We start from the raw sequence: 21,591 nt of genomic DNA, 5'->3' as shown, positions 1-21,591 counted from the left end.
TCTGTACTGGTCGCAAAGGCAGAATCACTTGCTGCCAGCAGGCTAAAGGTTAACCATTTCAAACGCGAACTATGATCATAACCTCATAGGGTTTTTACTCCCAATATTCATCAAAATCTAAGTTCTAAATATGTTTTCTTGCCTACGTGCTGACATAGTCACAATGTCCTTCAGATTAGTGCTCGAAAGCTCGAGACATTAGATAACAGTTATCTTTAACAGTTAGTCAAGAGGTCGCCTACTTAGAAGGATATGGTCAATCATGAGCAGCAAGCTGATTATTAATTTAAAAGATATCTGAGAAAACGCTTTACAGTGTGAAGTGCGTGTAAGTGTTGATTAGAATCTCTGGTAATTAAGTTGTATGTTAATTAAGGATCAATATCAATTCAATCAGGACATATTAAGCTATCTACGAAATACAGCAATACTTGTGTCAAATAAAATCGAAATAGATTTCTTATACTGTTGAAACAAGAGCTGTCCAGAAGATAGCGCGCTCCACTATTCGGCGATTTGACAGTAAAATGAATATATGTCTCAATAAATTAAGAGACCTCTACCTTAAAAGGAAGATTCACCAAGGGGCATAATTCTGTCAAGAACACAAGTTAGAGCTATTGGGATTGTTAGCACACATGCAGATGATGATGGTAAAGATATATTTTGCGTTTCAAGTCATTATCTTGTACAGTACCAAAGTTATCTCCAGAAAACGAAGTTTGCTAAAAAATCTAAGTATGAAAGGGGCATAATTTGGTCAAAAATACTAATCAAGAGTTATGGGGATTGTTACCACACATGCAGGTGATGATGATAAAGATACATTTAAAGTTTCAAGTCTTTATCTTATGTTACATTAAAGTTATATCCAGAAAGCGAAGATTGCAAAAAAACTTTAAGTACAAAAGGGGCATAATTCTGTCAAAAATACAATTAGTTATGAGGTTTGTAACCACACAGGCAGATGATGATTATAAAGAAATAGTTTTTATTTCAAGTAATTATCTTTTAAAGTACCAAAGATATGTCTATAAACGAAGCTTTTGAAAAAATTTAACATGAAAACAAGAGATCACAGAGTGATCTTGGCACTCACCATTGAGCCATTTAAGGTCAAAATCAAGGTCAAATTTCATTTCGGTACACAACACTGTGCATGTGGTCCATGCATGTGGTCCAAATTTGAAAGCTGTAGCTTGAGAAATGTGAAAGTAGGTCAAAAGATCAATTTCAAGTCAAAGTTTATTTCAGTATACAAAACTATGCATGTGCTTCAAATCTGCAGGCTGCAGCTTGAGAAATGTGAAAGTATGTACTTGGTAAAAATCAATGTCAAATTTCAATTCAGAACACAAAAATATGCATGTGGTCCAAATTTGAAGCCTCTAGAAATGTGGAAGTAGGTCACTAGGTCAATGTCAAGGTCAAAGTTTTTTTCGGTACACAAAACTATGCATGCGGTCCAAATTTGAAGGCTGTAGCTTGAGAAATGTGAAAGTAGGTCACTAGGTCGAAATCAAGGTCAAATTTCATTTCGAAACACAAAACTATGCATGTGGTCCAAATTTGAAGCCTGTAGCTTGAGAAATGTGAAAGTAGGTCACTAGGTCAATGTCAAGGTCAAAGTTTTTTTCGGTACACAAAACTATGCATGTGATCCAAATTTGAAGGCTGTAGCTTGAGAAATGTGTAAGTAGGTCACTAGGTCAAAATCAAGGTCAAATTTCATTTTGAAACACAAAATTATGCATGTGGTCCAAATTTGAAGCCTGAAGCTTCAGAAATGTGAAAGTAGGTCACTAGGTCAATGTCAAGGTCAAAGTTTTTTTCGGTACACAAAACTATGCATGTGATCCAAATTTGAAGGCTGTAGCTACAGAAATGTGAAAGTAGGTCACTAGGTCAAAATCAAGGTCAAATTTCATTTTGAAACACAAAACTATGCATGTGGTCCAAATTTGAAGCCTGAAGCTTGAGAAATGTGAAAGTAGGTCACTAGGTCAATGTCAAGGTCAAAGTTTTTTTCGGTACACAAAACTATGCATGTGGTCCAAATTTGAAGGCTGTAGCTTGAGAAATGTGAAAGTAGGTCACTAGGTCAAAATCAAGGTCAAATTTCATTTCGAAACACAAAACTATGCATGTGGTCCAAATTTGAAGCCTGTACCTTCAAAAATGTGAAAGTAGGTCACTAGGTCAATGTCAAGGCCAAAATTGTGACCTCTAAAGTGTTAACAAGCTTTTCCTTTGATTTATCCTGGTGACCTAGTTTTTGAGCCCACCTAACCCAGATTTGAACTTGACCTATGGATCATCAAGATTAACATTCTGACCAAGTTTCATTTAGATATGGTCATAAATGTGGCTTCTAGAGTGTTAGCTAGCTTTTCCTTTGATTTGACCTAATGACCTAGTTTTTGACCCTACATGACCCAGATTCAAACTGGACCTTGAGATCATCAAGATTACCATTCTGACTAAGTTTCATGAAGATATAGTCATAAATGTGACCTCCACAGTGTTAACAAGCTCTTCCTTTGATTTGACCTGGTGACCTAGTTTTGAACCCCAGATGACCCAATATTGAACTCGTCCAACATTCTGACCAAGTTTTATTAAGATTAGGTCAAAATTGTGACCTCTAGAGTGTTAACAGTCAAATTGTTGACTACGGACAGACGGATGGACGACGACGGATACAGGGCGATCACAAAAGCTCACATTGAGCACTTCGTGCTCAGGTGAGCTAAAAACAAACAAACAAACAAACACAAAAGTCATTATTTGACATTAAACAAAAGGTGCGAATTTTCATCTGTACATGCGCATAAAGAAGTTACAGAAAAAGAAATAGATCTATTTGAGTGTATTCTTAATCAGCCAAAAAATAAACAAAAGGGTCATGATCACCCTGGATCGCTCATCTGAGTAATATGAGCTACATAGACAAGTATAAGAGATCAGGTAAGAAAATCAAATATAAGCAAGCATTGAAATATTTTCCTAGTTGTGAGCTAAAATATTAAGAAAGTAGGTCAGTAGGTCCCACTCATGGTCACTGAAATTCAGTTTAAAGAGTGTTGTGCAAAACTGTATATGTCATCCAAATTTCAAGGCTGTAACTTAAAAAACAAGAAAGTAGGTCAGTAGGTCAAGTGACCCCTAATTACTTTAATTACATGGGGTCATCAGGTATTTATAATAGAACAGTCTATGAAAATGATCAGATAATTGTTGAAGTATTTTTTCCTATATAACTCATATAAAAACTAAGTGACCCCGGCGCGGGGCTTTAAATGGACCCTGGGTCATGATTTGAACAATCTTAGTGAAGGACCACTAAACAATGCCACATGTAAATATTTAAGTTCTGTGCCTCTCGGCTACAGAGAAGAACATTTTTTTATGTTTTTCCTATAGAACTCTATGTAAATTCAAGGGACCATGGGGCGGGACCAATATTGACCCTGGGATCATAACTTGAACACTCTTGGTAAAAGTCCTCTAGTCTATACCACATACCAAATATCTAAGCTCTAGGTTCTCAGGTTTTTGAGAAGATTTTTGAAATTTACAATATTGTCATATAGGGAAAACGCACCCCACGCCCCCTGGCGGCCATGTTTTTTACCGAAATTGAACAGCGTAAGCAGTTTTGGCAGAGATTTATGAAATCCGGGTAACAGTTTCTGAGAAGAAGATTTTTAAAGATTTTCCATTCAGTTGCCATGGCAACCACAGTTCTAAATTGGCAATTTTGAAAGAGGACCATCCAAGGATCATTCCTGTGAATATTTGGTGCAAATCTGCAAAGTAGTTCTGAAGAAGATTTTTTAGAAATTGTTGACCGATGGACGTCGCACAACAGACATCAAGAAGACACAAAAGCTCACCTTGAGCCTTTGGCTCAGGTGAGCTAAAAAGGATTAAGATGGTTTTGGCACACCTAACATTTTCTTTGCGTCAGCCAGGTTTTTTTTATCTAAGCTGTCCCGTGGGTTGGGGAAAAAGCTGTCTTACACAGACAGACATATTAGATCATTTTTCTTGCCTATCACGCACCACAATGCGGAGCAAAATATGCCCGAAGGTATGACCTTTGACCCCTAAGTGTGACCTTGATCTTGAAGCGAGCCATCCGAAACATGCACTCTGCATGTCGTCTCGATATGGTGAACATTTGTGCTAAGTTTTTTTAAATCCTTCAAGCAGTTCAAGAGTTTCAGAGCAGACATGAAACAAAGTCATATGACCTTTGACCTCTAAGTGTGACCTTGACCTTGAAGGGATCCATCCGAAACATGCGCTCTGCACATCATCTCAATGTGGTGAACATTTGTTTTAAGTTTCTTCGAACTCCTTCCAGGAGTTCAAGAGTTACAGAGCTGACATGAAATTGCTAATGGACTGATGGACAGACGGACGCTGGCGTCATAACATAATATGTCCCTTTGGGCATATAAAAATCGTGGTGACAAAAAGATCTGGGTATTTCCTGGCATTATGAATATAGTTTAACACGTCACCTAAGTGAACGCTATTTAAGTCAAGGTTTCCCTAGGAAAATCCCTGGCACATGCTTGGACAAATGTATACTTTCTCCGCTAAAGGTAGGCAAGGAACAAGTGTCTAGTCATGTACAACAATTTGATTACTAAGGTTTTAGAAAAACTTTTCAGTTGCAATAACTAACTATGAACTGCATGAAAACGATTATTACAGAGCCCCCAGTAAGTTTTACCTAAAATTTTTTTTAAGGATCAAGTGTCAATTCAGTCTGAAGATATATAACAGTCAAAAATCAAGCAGCACATTTTTGGTAGCCTTACACCATATGAGATTGAAATACTGTATAAATAATCTTCCTTTTATGCCCCCGAAGGAAGGCATATAGTTTTTGAACCGTCTGTCTGTCTGTCGGTCTGTCCGCATTTTTCGTGTCCGGTCCATATCTTTGTCATCGATGGATGAATTTTCAAATAACTTGGCATGAATGTGTACCACAGTAAGACGACGTGTCGTGCGCAAGACCCAGGTCCGTAGCTCAAAGGTCAAGGTCACACTTAGACATTAAAGGATAGTGCATTGATGGGCGTGTCGGGTCCATATCTTTGTCATCGATGGATGGATTTTTAAATAACTTGATATAAATGTGAACCACAGTAAGACGACGTGTCGTGCGCAAGACCCAGGTCCGTAGCTCAAAGGTCAAGGTCACACTTAAACATTAAAGGATAGTGCATTGATGGGCGTGTCCGGTCCATATCTTTGTCACCAATGGATGGATTTTCAAATAATTTGGCATGATTGTGTACCACAGTAAGACGACGTGTCGTGCGCAAGACCCAGGTCCGTAGCTCAAAGGTCAAGGTCACACTTAGACATTAAAGGATAGTGCAATGATGGGCGTGTCCGGTCCACATCTTTGTCATCGATGGATGGATTTTCAAATAACTTGGCATGAATGTGTACCACAGTAAGACGATGTGTCGCGCTCAAGACCCAGGTCTGTAGCTCAAAGGTCAAGGTCACACTTAGACGTTAAAGGTCATTTTTCATGATAGTGCATTGATGGGCATGTCCGGTCCATATTTTTGTCATTCATGCATGGATTTTAAAATAACTACGCATGAATGTCTGACACAGTAAGACTACGTGTCGCGCGCAAGACCCAGCTCCGTAGGTCAAAGGTCCTAAACTCCAACATCGGCCATAACTATTCATTTAAAGTGCCATCGGGGGCATGTGTCATCCTATGGAGACAGCTCTTGTTTTATTCAAAAAAATATTATGCTAGAAGCTCAAATGGTAAGTAATATTCAAATGTTGGTTTATTTGACATAAAACAATAAAAAACACAAATAATTTATCTTAATGAATTTATTCTTTACATTTCAAACAATAATATGCACCATCATTCTTCAAAAAGCACAAAATAGATCTAATATTTTTTATCACATGTTTGACTTTGCGGGAGTGATATAAGGCCATTTCATAAATTTGGTAGTATACTAGTGTAATAAAGCTTTGATGTTGACCCCGTTTTAAGTATAGGAGACTTCTGTCAATGTAACTTGGTCTATAAAAGGTAAAGAAAGAAGGAATTTTGATCTTTATGCAGGAAAAGTTACATGTCATTGTGATAAAAAGAATATTACACTTGTGTCTTTCCACAATGAATTTATTAAACTCGTTGAATAATATTGATAAACTAGAGATGCTTTTGAGAAAAGCGCATGTCTCCCACAACTGCCCCTATGAAAAATGTTTAGTTTCTCTAGATGGTTTTGACGAGTGGATCCAATTAGATGGTCTGGATGAGTCGATCCAATCAGTAATTCAAGGACCATAATTCAAAAGTGCCTGGGCGGATTTGGCTAGTTATCGAACTTGGCGGAGGTCTTATGGTCAAACACATTTTGTTCAAGTTTGGTGAAGATCAGATGAGAAATGTTCAACTTAGAGAGCGGACAAGAGTAAAAAGGCTGATTTTTCGGTAATTCAAGGGTCGAACTTGGCCGAGGTCTCATTGTCAAACACATTTAGTTTAAGTTTGGTGAAAATCGGATGAGAAATGTTTGACTTGAGTGAGGACAATCTTTGTAACAGACACACAGACAGACTGGAGTAAATCAATATGTCTCCCACACCACTGTGTGATGGGAGACATAAATACTCGCCAGAGCCTCTAATTTCATTACCTCATTCAACTTGTTTAATAAATTCAATATGAAAGTCATACTTGTGTAATATCCTGTATTAAAATTCATTCGACAAAAGAACTATGAAGAGAAACATTTTTACCACTTAAAGAGCTCAGATAACTTAGTTTTAATTTGACACATATTTCAGACATAAACATATACTGATATTTTTTTTTATAAAGATCAAATGGAAAATGGTTTCATTATTTTCCATGACAAAACAGTGTTACCTGTTATTTTTTTCAGGGTTAGACAAGAAGAGGAAAAAAAATTCCCTGACTATTCCTGATAAATTCTGATTTTCGCTGATATATACTAAGTAAACGTAATTTTCGGCCTCCTCCCCTATAGCCAACAAGTTCTCTCTTTTATTGAATTTTATCTGATTGTTCAATAATAAAGCCCTTTTTCTGAATTCTATCAATAAGTTTAATGACTTTTTAAGTTGCGCTCTGGACAAGAAATATGATGGGCAGATTTGACCTTGCTGTGTTAACTTGACCTTTGACCTACGACCCTGGTTCATGCACTCTGCACATGGTCTCATCACAACCTAACTACATCCAAAATTTGTAGTTAATACCTTGAATGGTTATCCAGTTATGCTCTGGACACTAAATATGACAGAAACATTTGACCTTTGAGCTCAATTTGTGACCTTGACCTTTGACCTAAAGAGCTGGTTCAAAAGCTCTACACATCAACATATGCCCCGGACAAGAAATATGATGGCCAATTTTGACCTTTTAGCTCAATTGGTGACTTTGATTTAAGCACTCTGTACATCATCTCATCCCCATCTACCTATATCTTTGAAGTCAATAACTAAAATGAATTTAAAGCTATGCTCCGGACACGAATTATGATGGACGGACCGACGGATGCACACGCCATCATGTAGATGCATAATTATGTAATAAAAACAAGAGCTGTCACTAATGGTGACAAATGCCCCCGCAGCACCTTGACCTTTTACCTGGTGACCCCAAAGTCAGTAGGTGGTGTACTCAATTAGTACTATCAGCATGTGAAGTTTGAAGGTCCTGGGTGAAGTGGTTTGCATGTAAAGTGCCTTCATGCAAAAAGTTAACGTTGGCCCCCGTGACCTTGACCTTTGACCTGGTGACCCCAAAGTCAGTAGGGTTTGTGTACTCATAAAGTACTATCAGCATGTAAAGTTTGAAGGTCCTAGGTGAAGTGATTCACGAGTAAAGTGCCTTCATGCAAAAAGTTAATGTTGGCCCCTGTGACCTTGACCTTTGACCCCAAAGTCAGTAGGAGTGGTGTACTCAATAAGTACTATCAGCATATGAAGTTTGAAGGTCCTGGGTGCAGTGGTTCGCGAGTAAAGTGCCTTCATGCAAAAAGTTAACGTTGGCCCCTGTGACCTTGACCTTTGACCTGGTGACCCCAAAGTCAGTAGGGGTGGTGTACTCAATAAGTACTATCACCACATGAAGTCTGAAGGTCCTGGGTGCAGTGGTCCGCGACTAATTTGCCTTCATGCAAAAAGTTAACGTTGGCCCCTGTGACCTTGACCTTTCAGTTGGTGACCCCAAAGTCAGTAGGGGTGGTGTACTCAATAAGTACTATCAGTATGTGAAGTTTGAAGGTCCTGGGTGCAATGGTTCGCGAGTAAGTGCCTTCATGCAAAAAGTTAACGTTGGCCCCTGTGACCTTGACCTTTGACCTGGTGACCCCAGTCAGTAGGGGTGGTATACTCAATAAGTACTATCAGCTTGTGAAGTTTGAAGGTCCTGGGTGCAGTGGTTCGCGAGTAAAGTGCCTTCATGCAAAAAGTTAATATTGTGACTAACTAACTAACTAACGAACGAATGGACGGACAGTTGGAAACTAATATGCCTCCCTTTTTGGGGGGGGGGGGGGGCCAAAATATTAGATCTGTACCAAGAAATATGCCTGAGTTCTGCAGCGGAAATACTGTGTGACTTTAGGAGAGCAATATTATTCTGCGAAAGAACAAGTGCATATTTCTCGATGCAAATCTAATAATTTTTTATTACATAGGCATCTACACTTAAAATCATATAAATGATTCAAATTTGTTATTAAGCCTTAGTGAAGTTAAAAATATTGCCGTTAAAGAATTTTTAAACACGACGCAATACATGAAACTGGCATCACAAATGACGTCACACACCCGAGATAGGAAATTTGAACGTCAATATGGAAAAATATTGACGTTTCAGGTTCCATTGAAACTTAACGGAGTTTTAAAATGAGTATGTAATAAATGTGCTTTCAAAATGTATATAGTTTTTAAGGATTCAAAATATTGCTTTTTATATATTACATAAAAAAAATGTGGTAACACAAAATGGCATGCATACATATTTATGTAATATCCAAGTACTACCTTGAATACACTGAATATCCTAATACTTCTTGGTCACTTAAAGGTGGTCACTTTGATTCAGGTTATGTTATGGAATTATTCCAAACCAAAATTCTAGGACTGATTATTTAGAGGAATATTCTCTGAGCACTTGATACACTGTCAAATATTCATGGAAGGTATTATTAAATTTATTTATTTATTTATCTGGGTTTTACGGCGCACCAACACAATTTGATAGGAACAATTTTTTTTTTTTTTACATAAGTTGAAAAGAATGTTTATATACCGGTAATAGTCAGGGGCACTACTTAAACACAGTATTTCCTTAACTATGTATATAAGTAGCTTTCAAATTCAGCTAATTTTGAAAAAAAAAAACTTATACAAGTTATATAGGTAAATTTAGGCAAACAGATGTCAATTTTATTACATTTTTCAATAATTTCCTATTTTTTTTCCAGATATAGATTTAACAGATGAATCTACTGAAATAAGTTTAAAGACTGATATTTTTCAATTGCTTCATGTCTAATATTGCAGTGCTTTTTTTCCACTGATTTGGGTATGTGGCTGGGGCCTTTACAATTGAGAACAAGAGTGCCAGACTGTCACAAAATACGCCTGTCTAAATATTCAGTAACATTTCATAAAGGTAATAATGTTGATGTTGTATACCTAGTTAACCCCCCAAAAAAGTAAGAAGGAATCAAGGTATTTGTGAGGTTCCATGTGGGATGAAATTGACAATCGGATCAAGACTGAATGGACAAGGCTAATTTCGCAGATTTCGAGTAATTCAAGGGCCATAATCCAAGAGTGCCTGGGGCGATTTGGATGGTTATCGAACTTGGCCAAGATATAACGCCCACAAACATTGTCAGCAAGTTTGGTGAAGATCGGAAAAAAAACTGTTGGACTTAAGAGAGCGGAAATGCTTTTGGACACCGACTGCCGCCCACCTGCTCACCCGCCACGCGTTCACATAATAATACAAGAGGACCATGATGGTCCTGAATCGCTCACCTGTTCCCACATGACCCAGTTTTGAGTATGACGTCGTTTTTTCTATTATTTGACATACTGATCTAGTTTTTGAGCTCATGTGACCCAGTTTTGAACTTGACCTAGATAATTCTGACCAATTTTCATGAAGATCCATTGAAAAATATGACCTCTAGAGAGGTCACAAAGTTTTTCTATTATTTGACCTATTGACCTAGTTTTCGAAGATACATGACCCTGTTTTGAACTTGACCTAGATATCATCAAGGTGAACATTCTCACTAATTTTCATAAAGATCTCATGAAAAATATGGCCTCTAGAGAGGTCACAAGGTTTTTCTGTTTTTATTCCTACTGGCCTAGTTTTTGACCGCACGTGACCCAGTTTCGAAACTGACCTAGATATCATCAAGATGAACATTCAAACCAATTTTCATGAAGATCCATTGAAAAATATGGCCTCTAGAGAGGTCAAAAGATTTTTCTAATTTTAGACCTACTGACCTAGCTTTTGACCGCAGTTGACCCAGTTTCGAACCTGACCTAGAAATCATCAAGATGAACATTCAGACAAACTTTCATACAGATCCCATGAAAAGTATGGCCTCCAGAGAGGTCACAAGGTTTTTTTATTATTTGACCTACTGACCTAGTTTTAGATGGCACGTGACCCAGTTTCAAAATTTAACTAGATATCATCAAGGTGAACATTCTGACCAATTTTCATGAAGATCCATTCAAGGGCATGGCCTCTAGAGAGGTCACAAGGTTTTTCTATTTTAAGACCTACTGACCTAGTTTTTGATCGCAGTTGACCCAGTTTCAAACTTGACCTATATATCATCAAGATAAACATTCAGACCAACTTTCATACAGATCAAATGAAAAATATGGCCTCTAGAGAGGTCACAAGGTTTTTTCATTATTTGACCTACTGACCTACTTTTAGATGGCACGTGACCCAGTTTCGAACTTGATCTAGATATCATCAAGATGAACATTCTGACCAACTTTTATGAAGATCCATTCATAAGTATGGCCTCTATAGAGGTCACAAGGTTTTTCTATTTTTAGACCTACTGACCTAGTTTTTGACCGCATGTGACCCACTTTCGAACTTGCCCTAGATATAATCAAGATGAACATTCAGACCAACTTTCATACAGATCCCATGAAAAATATGGCCTTTAGAGAGGTCACAAGGTTTTTCTATTATCTGACCTACTGACCTAGTTTTTGAAAGCACATGACCCAGTTTCAAACTTGACCTAGATATCATCAAGGTGAACATTCTGACCAATTTTCATGAACATCTTGTGAAATATATGGCCTCTAGAGAGGTCACAAGGTTTTTCTATTTTTAGACCTACTGACCTAGTTTTTGACCGCACGTGACCCAGTTTCAAACTTGACCTATATATCATCAAGATAAACATTCAGACCAACTTTCATACAGATCAAATGAAAAATATGGCCTATAGAGAGGTCACAAGGTTTTTTCATTATTTGACCTACTGACCTACTTTTAGACTGCACGTGACCCAGTTTCGAACTTGATCTAGATATCATCAAGATGAACATTCTGACCAACTTTTATGAAGATCCATTCATAAGTATGGCCTCTAGAGAGGTCACAAGGTTTTTCTATTTTTAGACCTACTGACCTAGTTTTTGACCGCATGTGACCCAGTTTCGAACTTGGCCTAGATATCATCAAGATGAACATTCAGACCAACTTTCATACAGATCCCATGAAAAATATGGCCTCTAGAGAGGTCACAAGGTTTTTCTATTATTTGACCTACTGACCTAGTTTTTGACCGCACGTGACCCAGTTTCGAACTTGACCTAGATATCATCAAGGTGAACATTCTGACCAATTTTCATGAAGATCTTATGAAATATATGGCCTCTAGAGAGGTCACAAGGTTTTTCTATTTTTAGACCTACTGACCTAGTTTTTGACCGCACGTGACCCAGATTCGAACTTGACCTAGATATCATCAAGGTGAACATTCTGACCAATTTTCATAAAGATCCCATGAAAAATGTGACCTCTAGAGTGGTCACAAGCAAAAGTTTACGGACTGACGGACGGACGGACGACGGACGCTGCGCGATCACAAAAGCTCACCTTGTCACTTTGTGACAGGTGAGCTAAAAAATGTGTCGTAAAACGCCCTAATTGGGAACTGTCAAAAAAGAGTTATTTTTTATTAATATTTTGTTTTGGAATAAATTGTTCAGTGACATGTTAAATTAGAATACTGCTTTTTACTTCAAATGTTTGTTTCACAGATTCATTTGTGGCTTGAAAAATATCAAAATAAAACAAAACCTTTGGGAATTTTAGTTTTGAAATTGGGAAAACACATACTAATTAAAATTGGAATTGTACAAATGTACAGCAATTTGGGGCCAAACTTTGCCCCCATCCCCTCCTCAAATACTGCCTCGACACCTTTTACTTCACATCTTTACCCTAAGTCAGTTGCAGAGGCCTCCATGGCTGAGTGGTTAAGGCCACTGACTTTGAATCACCTGCCCCTCAACATTGTTGGTTAAAGCCTCGAGAGGGGCATTGTATTTTTTATTTGAGGAAGCCATGTAGCCGGGCTTATGTTAAGGTTAGTGGTACTACCCAAAGTGCCCGCCAGTGATGAAATACTGTGCAGAGTGGGATCTGAGGTGGTGTTACACCCAACAAAAACAAACAAGAGGACCATGATGGTCCTGAATCGCTCACCTCTTCCCACATGACCCAGTTTTGAGTATGACTTCTTTTTTTCTATTATTTGACATAGTGACCTAGTTTTTGAGCTCATGTGACCCAGTTTTGAACTTGACCTAGATATTATCAAGATAAAAATTCTGACCAATTTTCATGAAGATCCATTGAAAAATATGGTCTCTAGAGAGGTCACAAGGTTTTTCTATTATTTGACCTATTGACCTAGTTTTCGAAGGTACGTGACCCTGTTTTGAACTTTACATAGATATCATCAAGGTGAACATTCTCACTAATTTTCATGAAGATCTCATGAAAAATATGGCCTCTAGAGAGGTCACAAGGTTTTTCTATTTTTATACCTACTGGCCTAGTTTTTGACCGCACGTGACCCAGTTTCGAAACTGACCTAGATATCATCAAGGTGAATATTCAGATCAATTTTCATGAAGATCCATTGAAAAATATGGCCTCTAGAGAGGTCAAAAGATTTAAATAATTTTAGACCTACTGACCTAGTTTTTGATAGCAATTGACCCAGTTTCAAACTTGACCTAGATATCATCAAGATGAACATTCAGACCAACTTTCATACAGATCCCATGAAAAGTATGGCCTCTAGAGAGGTCACAAGGTTTTTTTATTATTTGACCTACTGACCTAGTTTTTTAAGGCACATGACCCAGTTTCAAACTTGACCTAGATATCATCAAGGTGAACATTCTGACCAATTTTTATGGAGATCCATTCACAAGTATGGCTTCTAGAGAGGTCACAAGGTTTCTCTACTTTTAGACCTACTGACCTAGTTTTTGACCGCAAATGACCCTGTTTCGAAGTTGACCTAGATATCATCAAGATGAACATTCAGACCAATTTTCATACAGATCCCATGAAAAATATGGCCTTTAGAGAGGTCACAAGGTTTTTCTATTATTTGACCTACTGACCTAGTTTTTGATGGCACGTGACCCACTTTCGAACTTGACCTAGATATCATCAAGATGAACATTCTGACCAACTTTCATACAGATCCCATGAAAAATATGGCCTCTAGAGAGGTCACAAGGTTTTTCTATTATTTGACCTACTGACCTAGTTTTTGATGGCACGTGACCCACTTTCGAACTTGACCTAGATATCATCAAGATGAACATTCTGACCAATTTTCATGAAGATCTCGTGAAATATATGGCCTCTAGAGAGGTCACAAGGTTTTTCTATTTTTAGCCCTACTGACCTAGTTTTTGACCACACGTGACCCTGTTTCGAACTTGACCTAGATATCATCAAGATGAACATTCAGACCAACTTTCATACAGATCCCATGAAAAATATGGCCTTTAGAGAGGTCACAAGGTTTTTCTATTATTTGACCTACTGACCTAGTTTTTGATGGCACATGACCCAGTTTCGAACTTGACCTAGATATCATCAAGGTAAACATTCTGACCAATTTTCATGAAGATCTTGTGAAATATATGGCCTCTAGAGAGGTCACAAGGTTTTTCTATTTTTAGACCTACTGACCTGGTTTTTGATGGCACGTGACCCAGTTTCGAACTTGACCTAGATATCATCAAGATGAACATTCTGACCAACTTTCATAAAGATCCCATGAAAAATGTGACCTCTAGAGTGGTCACAAGCAAAAGTTTACGGACGGACGCACGGACGGACGACGGACACCGTACGATCACAAAAGCTCACCTTGTCACTTTGTGACAGGTGAGCTAAAAACAATTTGGTCACTTGCTACAATAAAAATATCCTTTTTTCAGATATCTTAACCATTACCCTGCTAAACTTCTATAATGTACCTGTCCATCTTCCATTTTGGACAGTACCATTAACTATTGAAAGGGGTGCTCAGTGTTCCCAGAAACTCCCAAATGGGGTGTTTTCACCCCCAGAATGGTACTTTGCACCCCCAGTTTTGGAGACATCTGTTATATATCTCTAAGTGAGGGGGTGCAAAAGTGCAAGAAAAACTCAGTTTTCACCCCCAACTTTAAATGCCAGTGGGAACACTGGACTGCTTACCAAAAATATACCGACTTAATAGCGAACAGTGCAGATCATGATGATGATCTACACTGGGCACAAAGGCAGAACCAATCGTGTCCAGCATGGTAGCGGTTAACTGTAGATCAATGTAAATAAAAGAATCCTCCTGATTCAAATAAGAATAAACTGAGAGCTAAATTATTATAGTAAATATATTATAAAAACAATTACAACATGCTCTTTTTGGCAAAAATATTAGTTAGGTATTTTGATTGCTGACAGAAGTTATAAAAGAAACTTTCAACTATATGCAGAAAAACTTTCTAAATGTTTAAAGAAGATATTTACAAATAATAAAACCTACACCATTTTAAGTATTATAGAAACAAAATTAAATACATTAAAATGTAATTTACAATAATAAACCTGGAAACAGTATTTTAATAACTTTAATAACAAAAGAAAAACTTTAACAAATCAGAAAAAAAGAAACTTTGTTAATCAAAGTAAGTTTAACACTTAACATTGTTTTTAAAATCCCATCGGACTTCTTGTTACAAGAAAATGTCAAAGTAAACAAAGATACGTGTAATTTACCTACTGTATATACATAAATTACAATACATTCTTACTAAACTCCAAATATATATCAACAATAAATTAAGACTGGTCAGTAAAGGGACATGCCTCCAGATTTTTTTTCAAGTAAATAATTTCCTGTGAATATAAATAAAATTGAAGAATGTTTCAGTATTTATTCAATAATCAAAAAGCTGTAAACTAGAAGTGTGTCCACAGAACACTGTACCCCTATTACTGTCACTGCATGCACAAATTTTGGATGCATGAACGGAAAGTCGGACAAGGGCAACTCTAACTACTGTTATTCATGAGGCAAAAAACTTATATGAGCTGCAACATGAGAAAACCAACACAGTGCATTTGCGACCAGCATGGATCCAGACCAGCCTGCGCATCCGCGCAGTCTGATCAGTATCCATGCTGTTCGCTAACAGTTTCTCTAATTGCAACAGGCTTTGAAAGCGAACAGGTCTGGATCCATGCTAGTTGCAAACGCACTATGTTGGTTTTGTCATGGTGCGGCTCATATGATTATTATAAATCATCATGTTCATATTCAGTTTGAAAATTTGGATATTAAACTGTAAATCTGGAGGAATGCCCCTTTTAACCAAAATATGATTTTGAAACTCATACTCTTATTGAAAATACAATGTTTTTATTTCAGGCATGTGACTACTGACAGGTGTACAATGGCACACAGAAGCTCAGCACTTTATTAATTATATTCAGTTTGTAAAATCCCTGGAATGCATTCATACAACTATCTATTAAACCAAATCAAAAAATATTACGAAAACTTCCTTAAAATTTTCTTGATGCATACTGTTGTCTGCATTTTAAACATATTGCACACCATATTAAACATTATATAATAAGTAGAGACAGCTTGGTAAATTCTGTAAAATAAAAATTAGCGTTCAGATAAACATCTAATTTCAACATAATTAAGCCAGTTGAATAAGACATTAAACACTTTCTTGTAAAGCTATGTTAAGTCCCTGCTCCCAATCAAGTATCACCGTATCGGCTTCCATGTATTGCGCAATCCCAAATGCTGAACATCGCACTGTCTGTGTACATGTATTCTATATTTAGTATCATCTAGATCGGATTATCAGCCAGCATACAAAGAACACAAATAGGCAGAAGAGAAGTAAGTACCACATTTGTTTGTAACCACCCATACGTGTAATAGCTTTAAGTCTATTCATACTGGCTTGTAGAAGACCTCCTGAGGAGTCAAAATCATCATCCTTCAAAAAAAAAGAAGTTAATGCAGCATTAATTTCCTGTGATATGATAAAGAATTTACATGTTGCGACATATACTACTAAAGCAATACTAGAAGTACTTTGTTTGAAATTATCAAATTCTTTAAGATTAGACTTAATGAACTGCTCAACATCATTAGATTTTACAAGTCTTGCCAAGACTTAATGGACTGTTCATTATCACTAGAGCACAAAACTATGAAACACAAGTTTGAGAGATCCCCAAACAAAGGGCATGTTCTGACTCGAATGGTGCCATGATTTGACATAATGTCATTTACCCATAGCCTCTTGATTTACAAGCAAGTAGTGAGTACTGACCAGTACACAATTCAGGAATACTGATTGTCAGCACATTGTGTAAAAGAAATACTGTGGAAAATGGTCAAATATCATAAACTCTACTGAGCAGTTAAATTTACTTATGTAACAGATGCCCATACTTTAATACATGCATACAGCACAGTGACAGTCATATATTTAATATGTCAAGTTATACAACAACTATAATTACCGTACTATTGTTACTGTTCTAGAATCTGACTATAAATGTCTAGTATTTCAGCTGCAGCATGTGACATGCCAGATATTTATTCAAATAGTTACATACCATTCCTTTCAGCATTTTATTTTGGTCCCTGACTTCATTTCCAATATCTATTGTTAACTGAAAAAAATAAAAATAAAACAGGAATATTACCAAACATTTTTTAAAGCAACTAATTAAGAAAATATATATCCGTTAAGGTCTCAAGGAATATTTTACAATAAAATTTGAATAAATACAGGATAATTCAACTGATGTTTAAGATCTACTTAGATCTACTAATCTAGTGACTGTGAACTAGTAAAATGAGTATCAAATCATTAATGAAAGGTCCCTAAATGTTGGGAGAAGTTTGAATGCCAAAGCCTTAACCAGAGGTCTACTGAGGTTCCTGTTTGAAGTTTCTGACTGGACTATGTCAAACCCCTGATGCATCATGAAAATGAACTACATTGTAAACCTTAACTAAACTGAGTAACTCAGTAAGTACAACATTTGCAGTCATATGGCCATTTAAAATTCCATCTCCTGAAAGTATGAACATTGTATGTTGTAACGATAAACATTTGTAATATGATGATGGGAAGAATTACACAAGGATTAATGCTTGTGAGGTGACTTACCTGGCATATTTAGCGAAAATCAAACTCTTGCATAAATTTGTGCTTTGTACATGTATTTAAACAGAAACAAGTTTGAGTAATACAATATTGTTTTAAAAAAACCCTAAAATGTACATAATTTGACTTACAGATTTGAGTGCCCGCACTTTTGTTGATAACATATTTTCTGCTCTATCATTTTCGTGTTCAACCATGTCCTGAGAGTGCTGATAACCCTGTGGTTGTGGTGGGTAGCCCATATCCTGGGCTGAAACAAGACATAATAGTCTTTCAGTCCTTTACACAACAAGTTGTTCTGACAACTTTATTTTTACAAGTTCACACTTAAAATACTACTTGTGATGTTCAAATTATAAACTTAACAAAAAGACTTAAAATTTGGGGGAAAAAAACATGTAAAGTTCTGTGTAAAAGGTAGAACACTGTTAACCTATGTATATCAGTCTTAAAATTTAAAATCCAAGTTGTACATGGATATCACAGATGCCAAGTTCACACTAGGAAAATTCATGATTATGTAATATTCATCCACTAATAAGCAAGTAAAAAGGAATGTCAAAAACATTGATACTAAAATTCCACGTTTTCATTTTTAAGAATTTCTTTTAAATCCATTAATGGAATATCCATTAAGTCAACAGTTGTTTCCTTTTCCTGATCTTCACTTTCACTTTTGATTTTCTTAGTTTTTCCCTTTTCAACATCAAGCCTGCAGTCTGTTTTCCTATTAATATGATATTTATACACATCTCTTCTCATGAACTCACGTTTGCACTTTGAACATTGATACGGCATTTCGCCTGTGTGTATACGAGCATGGCATACAAGAGTCTGTTTTGTAGTGAACTTTGTCTGACAGACATGACATTCATATGGTTTCTCTTGCGTATGTGTCCTCATATGATGCTTCAGTGTTCCATTTCTCCGAAATGATCTGCCACACTCAGGACACAGAAATGGCCTTTCATTTGAATGAGTGGCCAAATGCTGCTTTAATGTATTATCAGCAAAAAATCCCTTTCCACATATTCCACATTTGTAAGGCTTATGGCCGGTGTGTGAATTAAGGTGACGCTGTAAAATGTTGTTCTCTACAAAGCCTTTGTTGCAATGAGGGCACTTATATCTCCTTTCACTGCTTGGTGCATGGACTGTTTTGTGTTTTGTAAGATGGTCTTTACGACTAAATTTCCTATGACATATATCACACTCAAAATCCTTGTTTCCTGTATGTATAGCAAGATGACGATTAAATTTACCATAGTCACGGAAAGTTCCATGACATATTGGACACTTAACTTTTTTATCATAGGTATATTCTTTATGGAAGCAAGTCAGATGCCTAATAAATCTTCCATGGTCATTGAAGTGTTTTTCACACACAGGGCAGTCAAATTTGTTTTCAAGCAAGTCATGCACTTTTGCGCTTGATTCTGTTTCTGTTTGGCTTCACAGCTGTGATTGAAAAGTTTGCCTTAAAATCTATCTTCATTTGAGACCTCCTGTTTCATTGTCCATTGATTATATCAATAATAAACTGGCTGCTCTGATTCTCGTTTTCTTCCATTCTGCTGTATGTTAACCTTACCGACGTTTCAAACACACTAATACACAAATGTTTCATTGATACTACTGATCAGCAATGTTGCAAATGAATCCTTATATGCGCAAGTCCTTGCGAGACTGATCGTTGCCAACTTTTCACTCATTTTCTTAAGTTTATTATTCCCATGATCGGAATCATTCAGTTCAAATAGGTGTTCCGCGAAGAGAAACACTTATTAATTAATAATCTTAATGCTTACCCATATGCGAACGTCTCATTTTTAGAAAATAAAGCGTTTTACAACAAAAGCCAACAAATTAAGACTTGCAAGCTGGCACTTCCTGCGTAAATTTTTAATGACGTCATCAAAAGTTGTCGAGGGCGAGGGCTAAAGCCTGGGATCCGGAGCTCAGATATCAGTCTGTTACACTGATCTGTCTTATCGAATATAGACTCTTCCACGCTTTAAATGCTACATATTAACGACTGTTACAACCCAAGAACTATGACGCGCCAGGTATAAAATTAGTGAAAGATAGCAATCGCTGATTGGCTGAGTGTATATGTATACGTCACGCAGAGGTCCCTCTTTATTTTAGATCTTTTTTTTTTGTGGCTGCTAGATGGAATTTACAAAAAAACATTAGATATTCTGTATAAAAATAAATAAAAGAGAGAAAAATAAAATAAAAGAAAGTTAAACACGCCATTCAGTATCCTTAACCAAAAAGCTTGAATGTGTTAGAAAAAATAAATTATGGCGTTACATAGTAATTTGACCCACTGGATACAGTGGTATATGGAAAGTCATTATTTATGAAGTTTTGCAGAAGATTGCAATTTTGTTATACCTAATTACAATTTATTATCAATTACTAGATACCTGCGTAGAAGAGAATGATTTATAGTTAAGTTACTGTAGATCTAGATTTCTATTACCTATTCTACAACATGGGACAATATAGCTGACTGGAACGCGTTATCAGTTGTGTATGTTTAAACCTTCATTAGTTTGTAGGTTATTTGTTCTATGTTTGGTGATTGAACAATCTTTCAGATTAATAAGACAATGTTTCATGTACTATATGCATTCAATACCAAGGTTTAAACCCGAGCTACACATTTCTTTTGGGAAAGGCCTGGCTATTTCAGATTAGCATTGCGCGGGGGATTATGGTATTCGTACAGAAATCTGACGTTTTAATCGGTTTGTAACTGATTCTGTATTCGATAAGACAGATCAGTGTAACAGACTATAACGCACCAGGTATAATTGTGCATTTTCAGTAAAACTTTCTCATGGCTGACTTTATCGAAAGCCTTACTGAAATCTAGTATTATGAGATCTACTTGTTTCTTATTATAGACTGCATTAACCAGGTCATTTACTTACATTACTAGTTGAGTGACACATAATCTTTTTTTACGAAACCCATGTTGTAGGTCGTAGAGAATGATGTGGCTTGTGAAATGTTTTACAACTGAGGAGGAAATTTAACAATGTGTTCCAGTACTTTGCACAGAATACATGTATGAGAAATAGGCCAGTAGTTTTCGGGGGTTTGACCTTTCACCTTTTTTTGCAGACAGGGACAACTTTAGTTGACTTCCACCGAGATGGTATACAATACCCTGGTCAGACCACAGCTGGTGTATAGCTATGAAATTTGCTATGAAGTTTGGTTTGGTCCCATATGCACAAACTCAAATGGACAAAAAGAAGCGGTTCCAAAACGGATAGTGCGTTGGACTGTCCGACTGTAGCCACATATCAGTTGTCACTGAAATGCTGCACAATCTTTTAAAGCACAGGTTATATCTCCAGCGTATAAATTCCAGACTTTCTCTTATGCATAAAATTTCAAATAATCTTTTTTGCAATACCCACTGAAGATTATGACATCACCATAACAAGAAAATCACGCCATTAGTATCCAATGTCCTTCTAGTTTGTTTTTTCAACCATTCACGATTATCAATACTCGTTTTCTAAGACAAAAGTCGTAGTTTAAACATATTTTATTGCCAATATATACATATATAAACAGGTAACTACGTCAATTGTACATATAATAGGCAAAGGGGTCGACCCACAAGTTCTCGCAACATTAGTAACGGGTCTTCCTAATGCAACTAATTACATATTTAATTTACAACAATGACAACTAATCAGGTCATGTGTGGTAAATAATAAAAATTAACAATATACTAGCTAC

At 36.6% G+C, this 21,591-nt stretch overlaps 1 protein-coding gene across 1 annotated transcript; it reads right to left on the bottom strand.

Annotated features, from left to right (window-relative positions):
- Positions 1 to 5,868: 5,868 nt before the first annotated feature.
- Positions 5,869 to 19,792, bottom strand: LOC123536924 (BET1 homolog). The gene is made up of 4 exons (XM_045320431.2): positions 19,635 to 19,792; positions 17,958 to 18,076; positions 17,270 to 17,326; positions 5,869 to 16,641 (listed from the first exon to the last, which is right to left on the bottom strand). The coding sequence occupies exons 1-4, from the start codon at positions 19,651 to 19,653 to the stop codon at positions 16,486 to 16,488; spliced, it is 351 nt and encodes a 116-aa protein (XP_045176366.1). The 5' UTR covers positions 19,654 to 19,792; the 3' UTR covers positions 5,869 to 16,485.
- Positions 19,793 to 21,591: the final 1,799 nt, after the last annotated feature.

This window comes from Mercenaria mercenaria, chromosome 17, assembly GCF_021730395.1.
Source record: "Mercenaria mercenaria strain notata chromosome 17, MADL_Memer_1, whole genome shotgun sequence".
Taxonomy (NCBI): domain Eukaryota; kingdom Metazoa; phylum Mollusca; class Bivalvia; order Venerida; family Veneridae; genus Mercenaria; species Mercenaria mercenaria.
The sequence above is the reverse complement of the archived record's forward strand: the minus strand, read 5'-3'. Positions and strand labels throughout refer to the sequence as shown.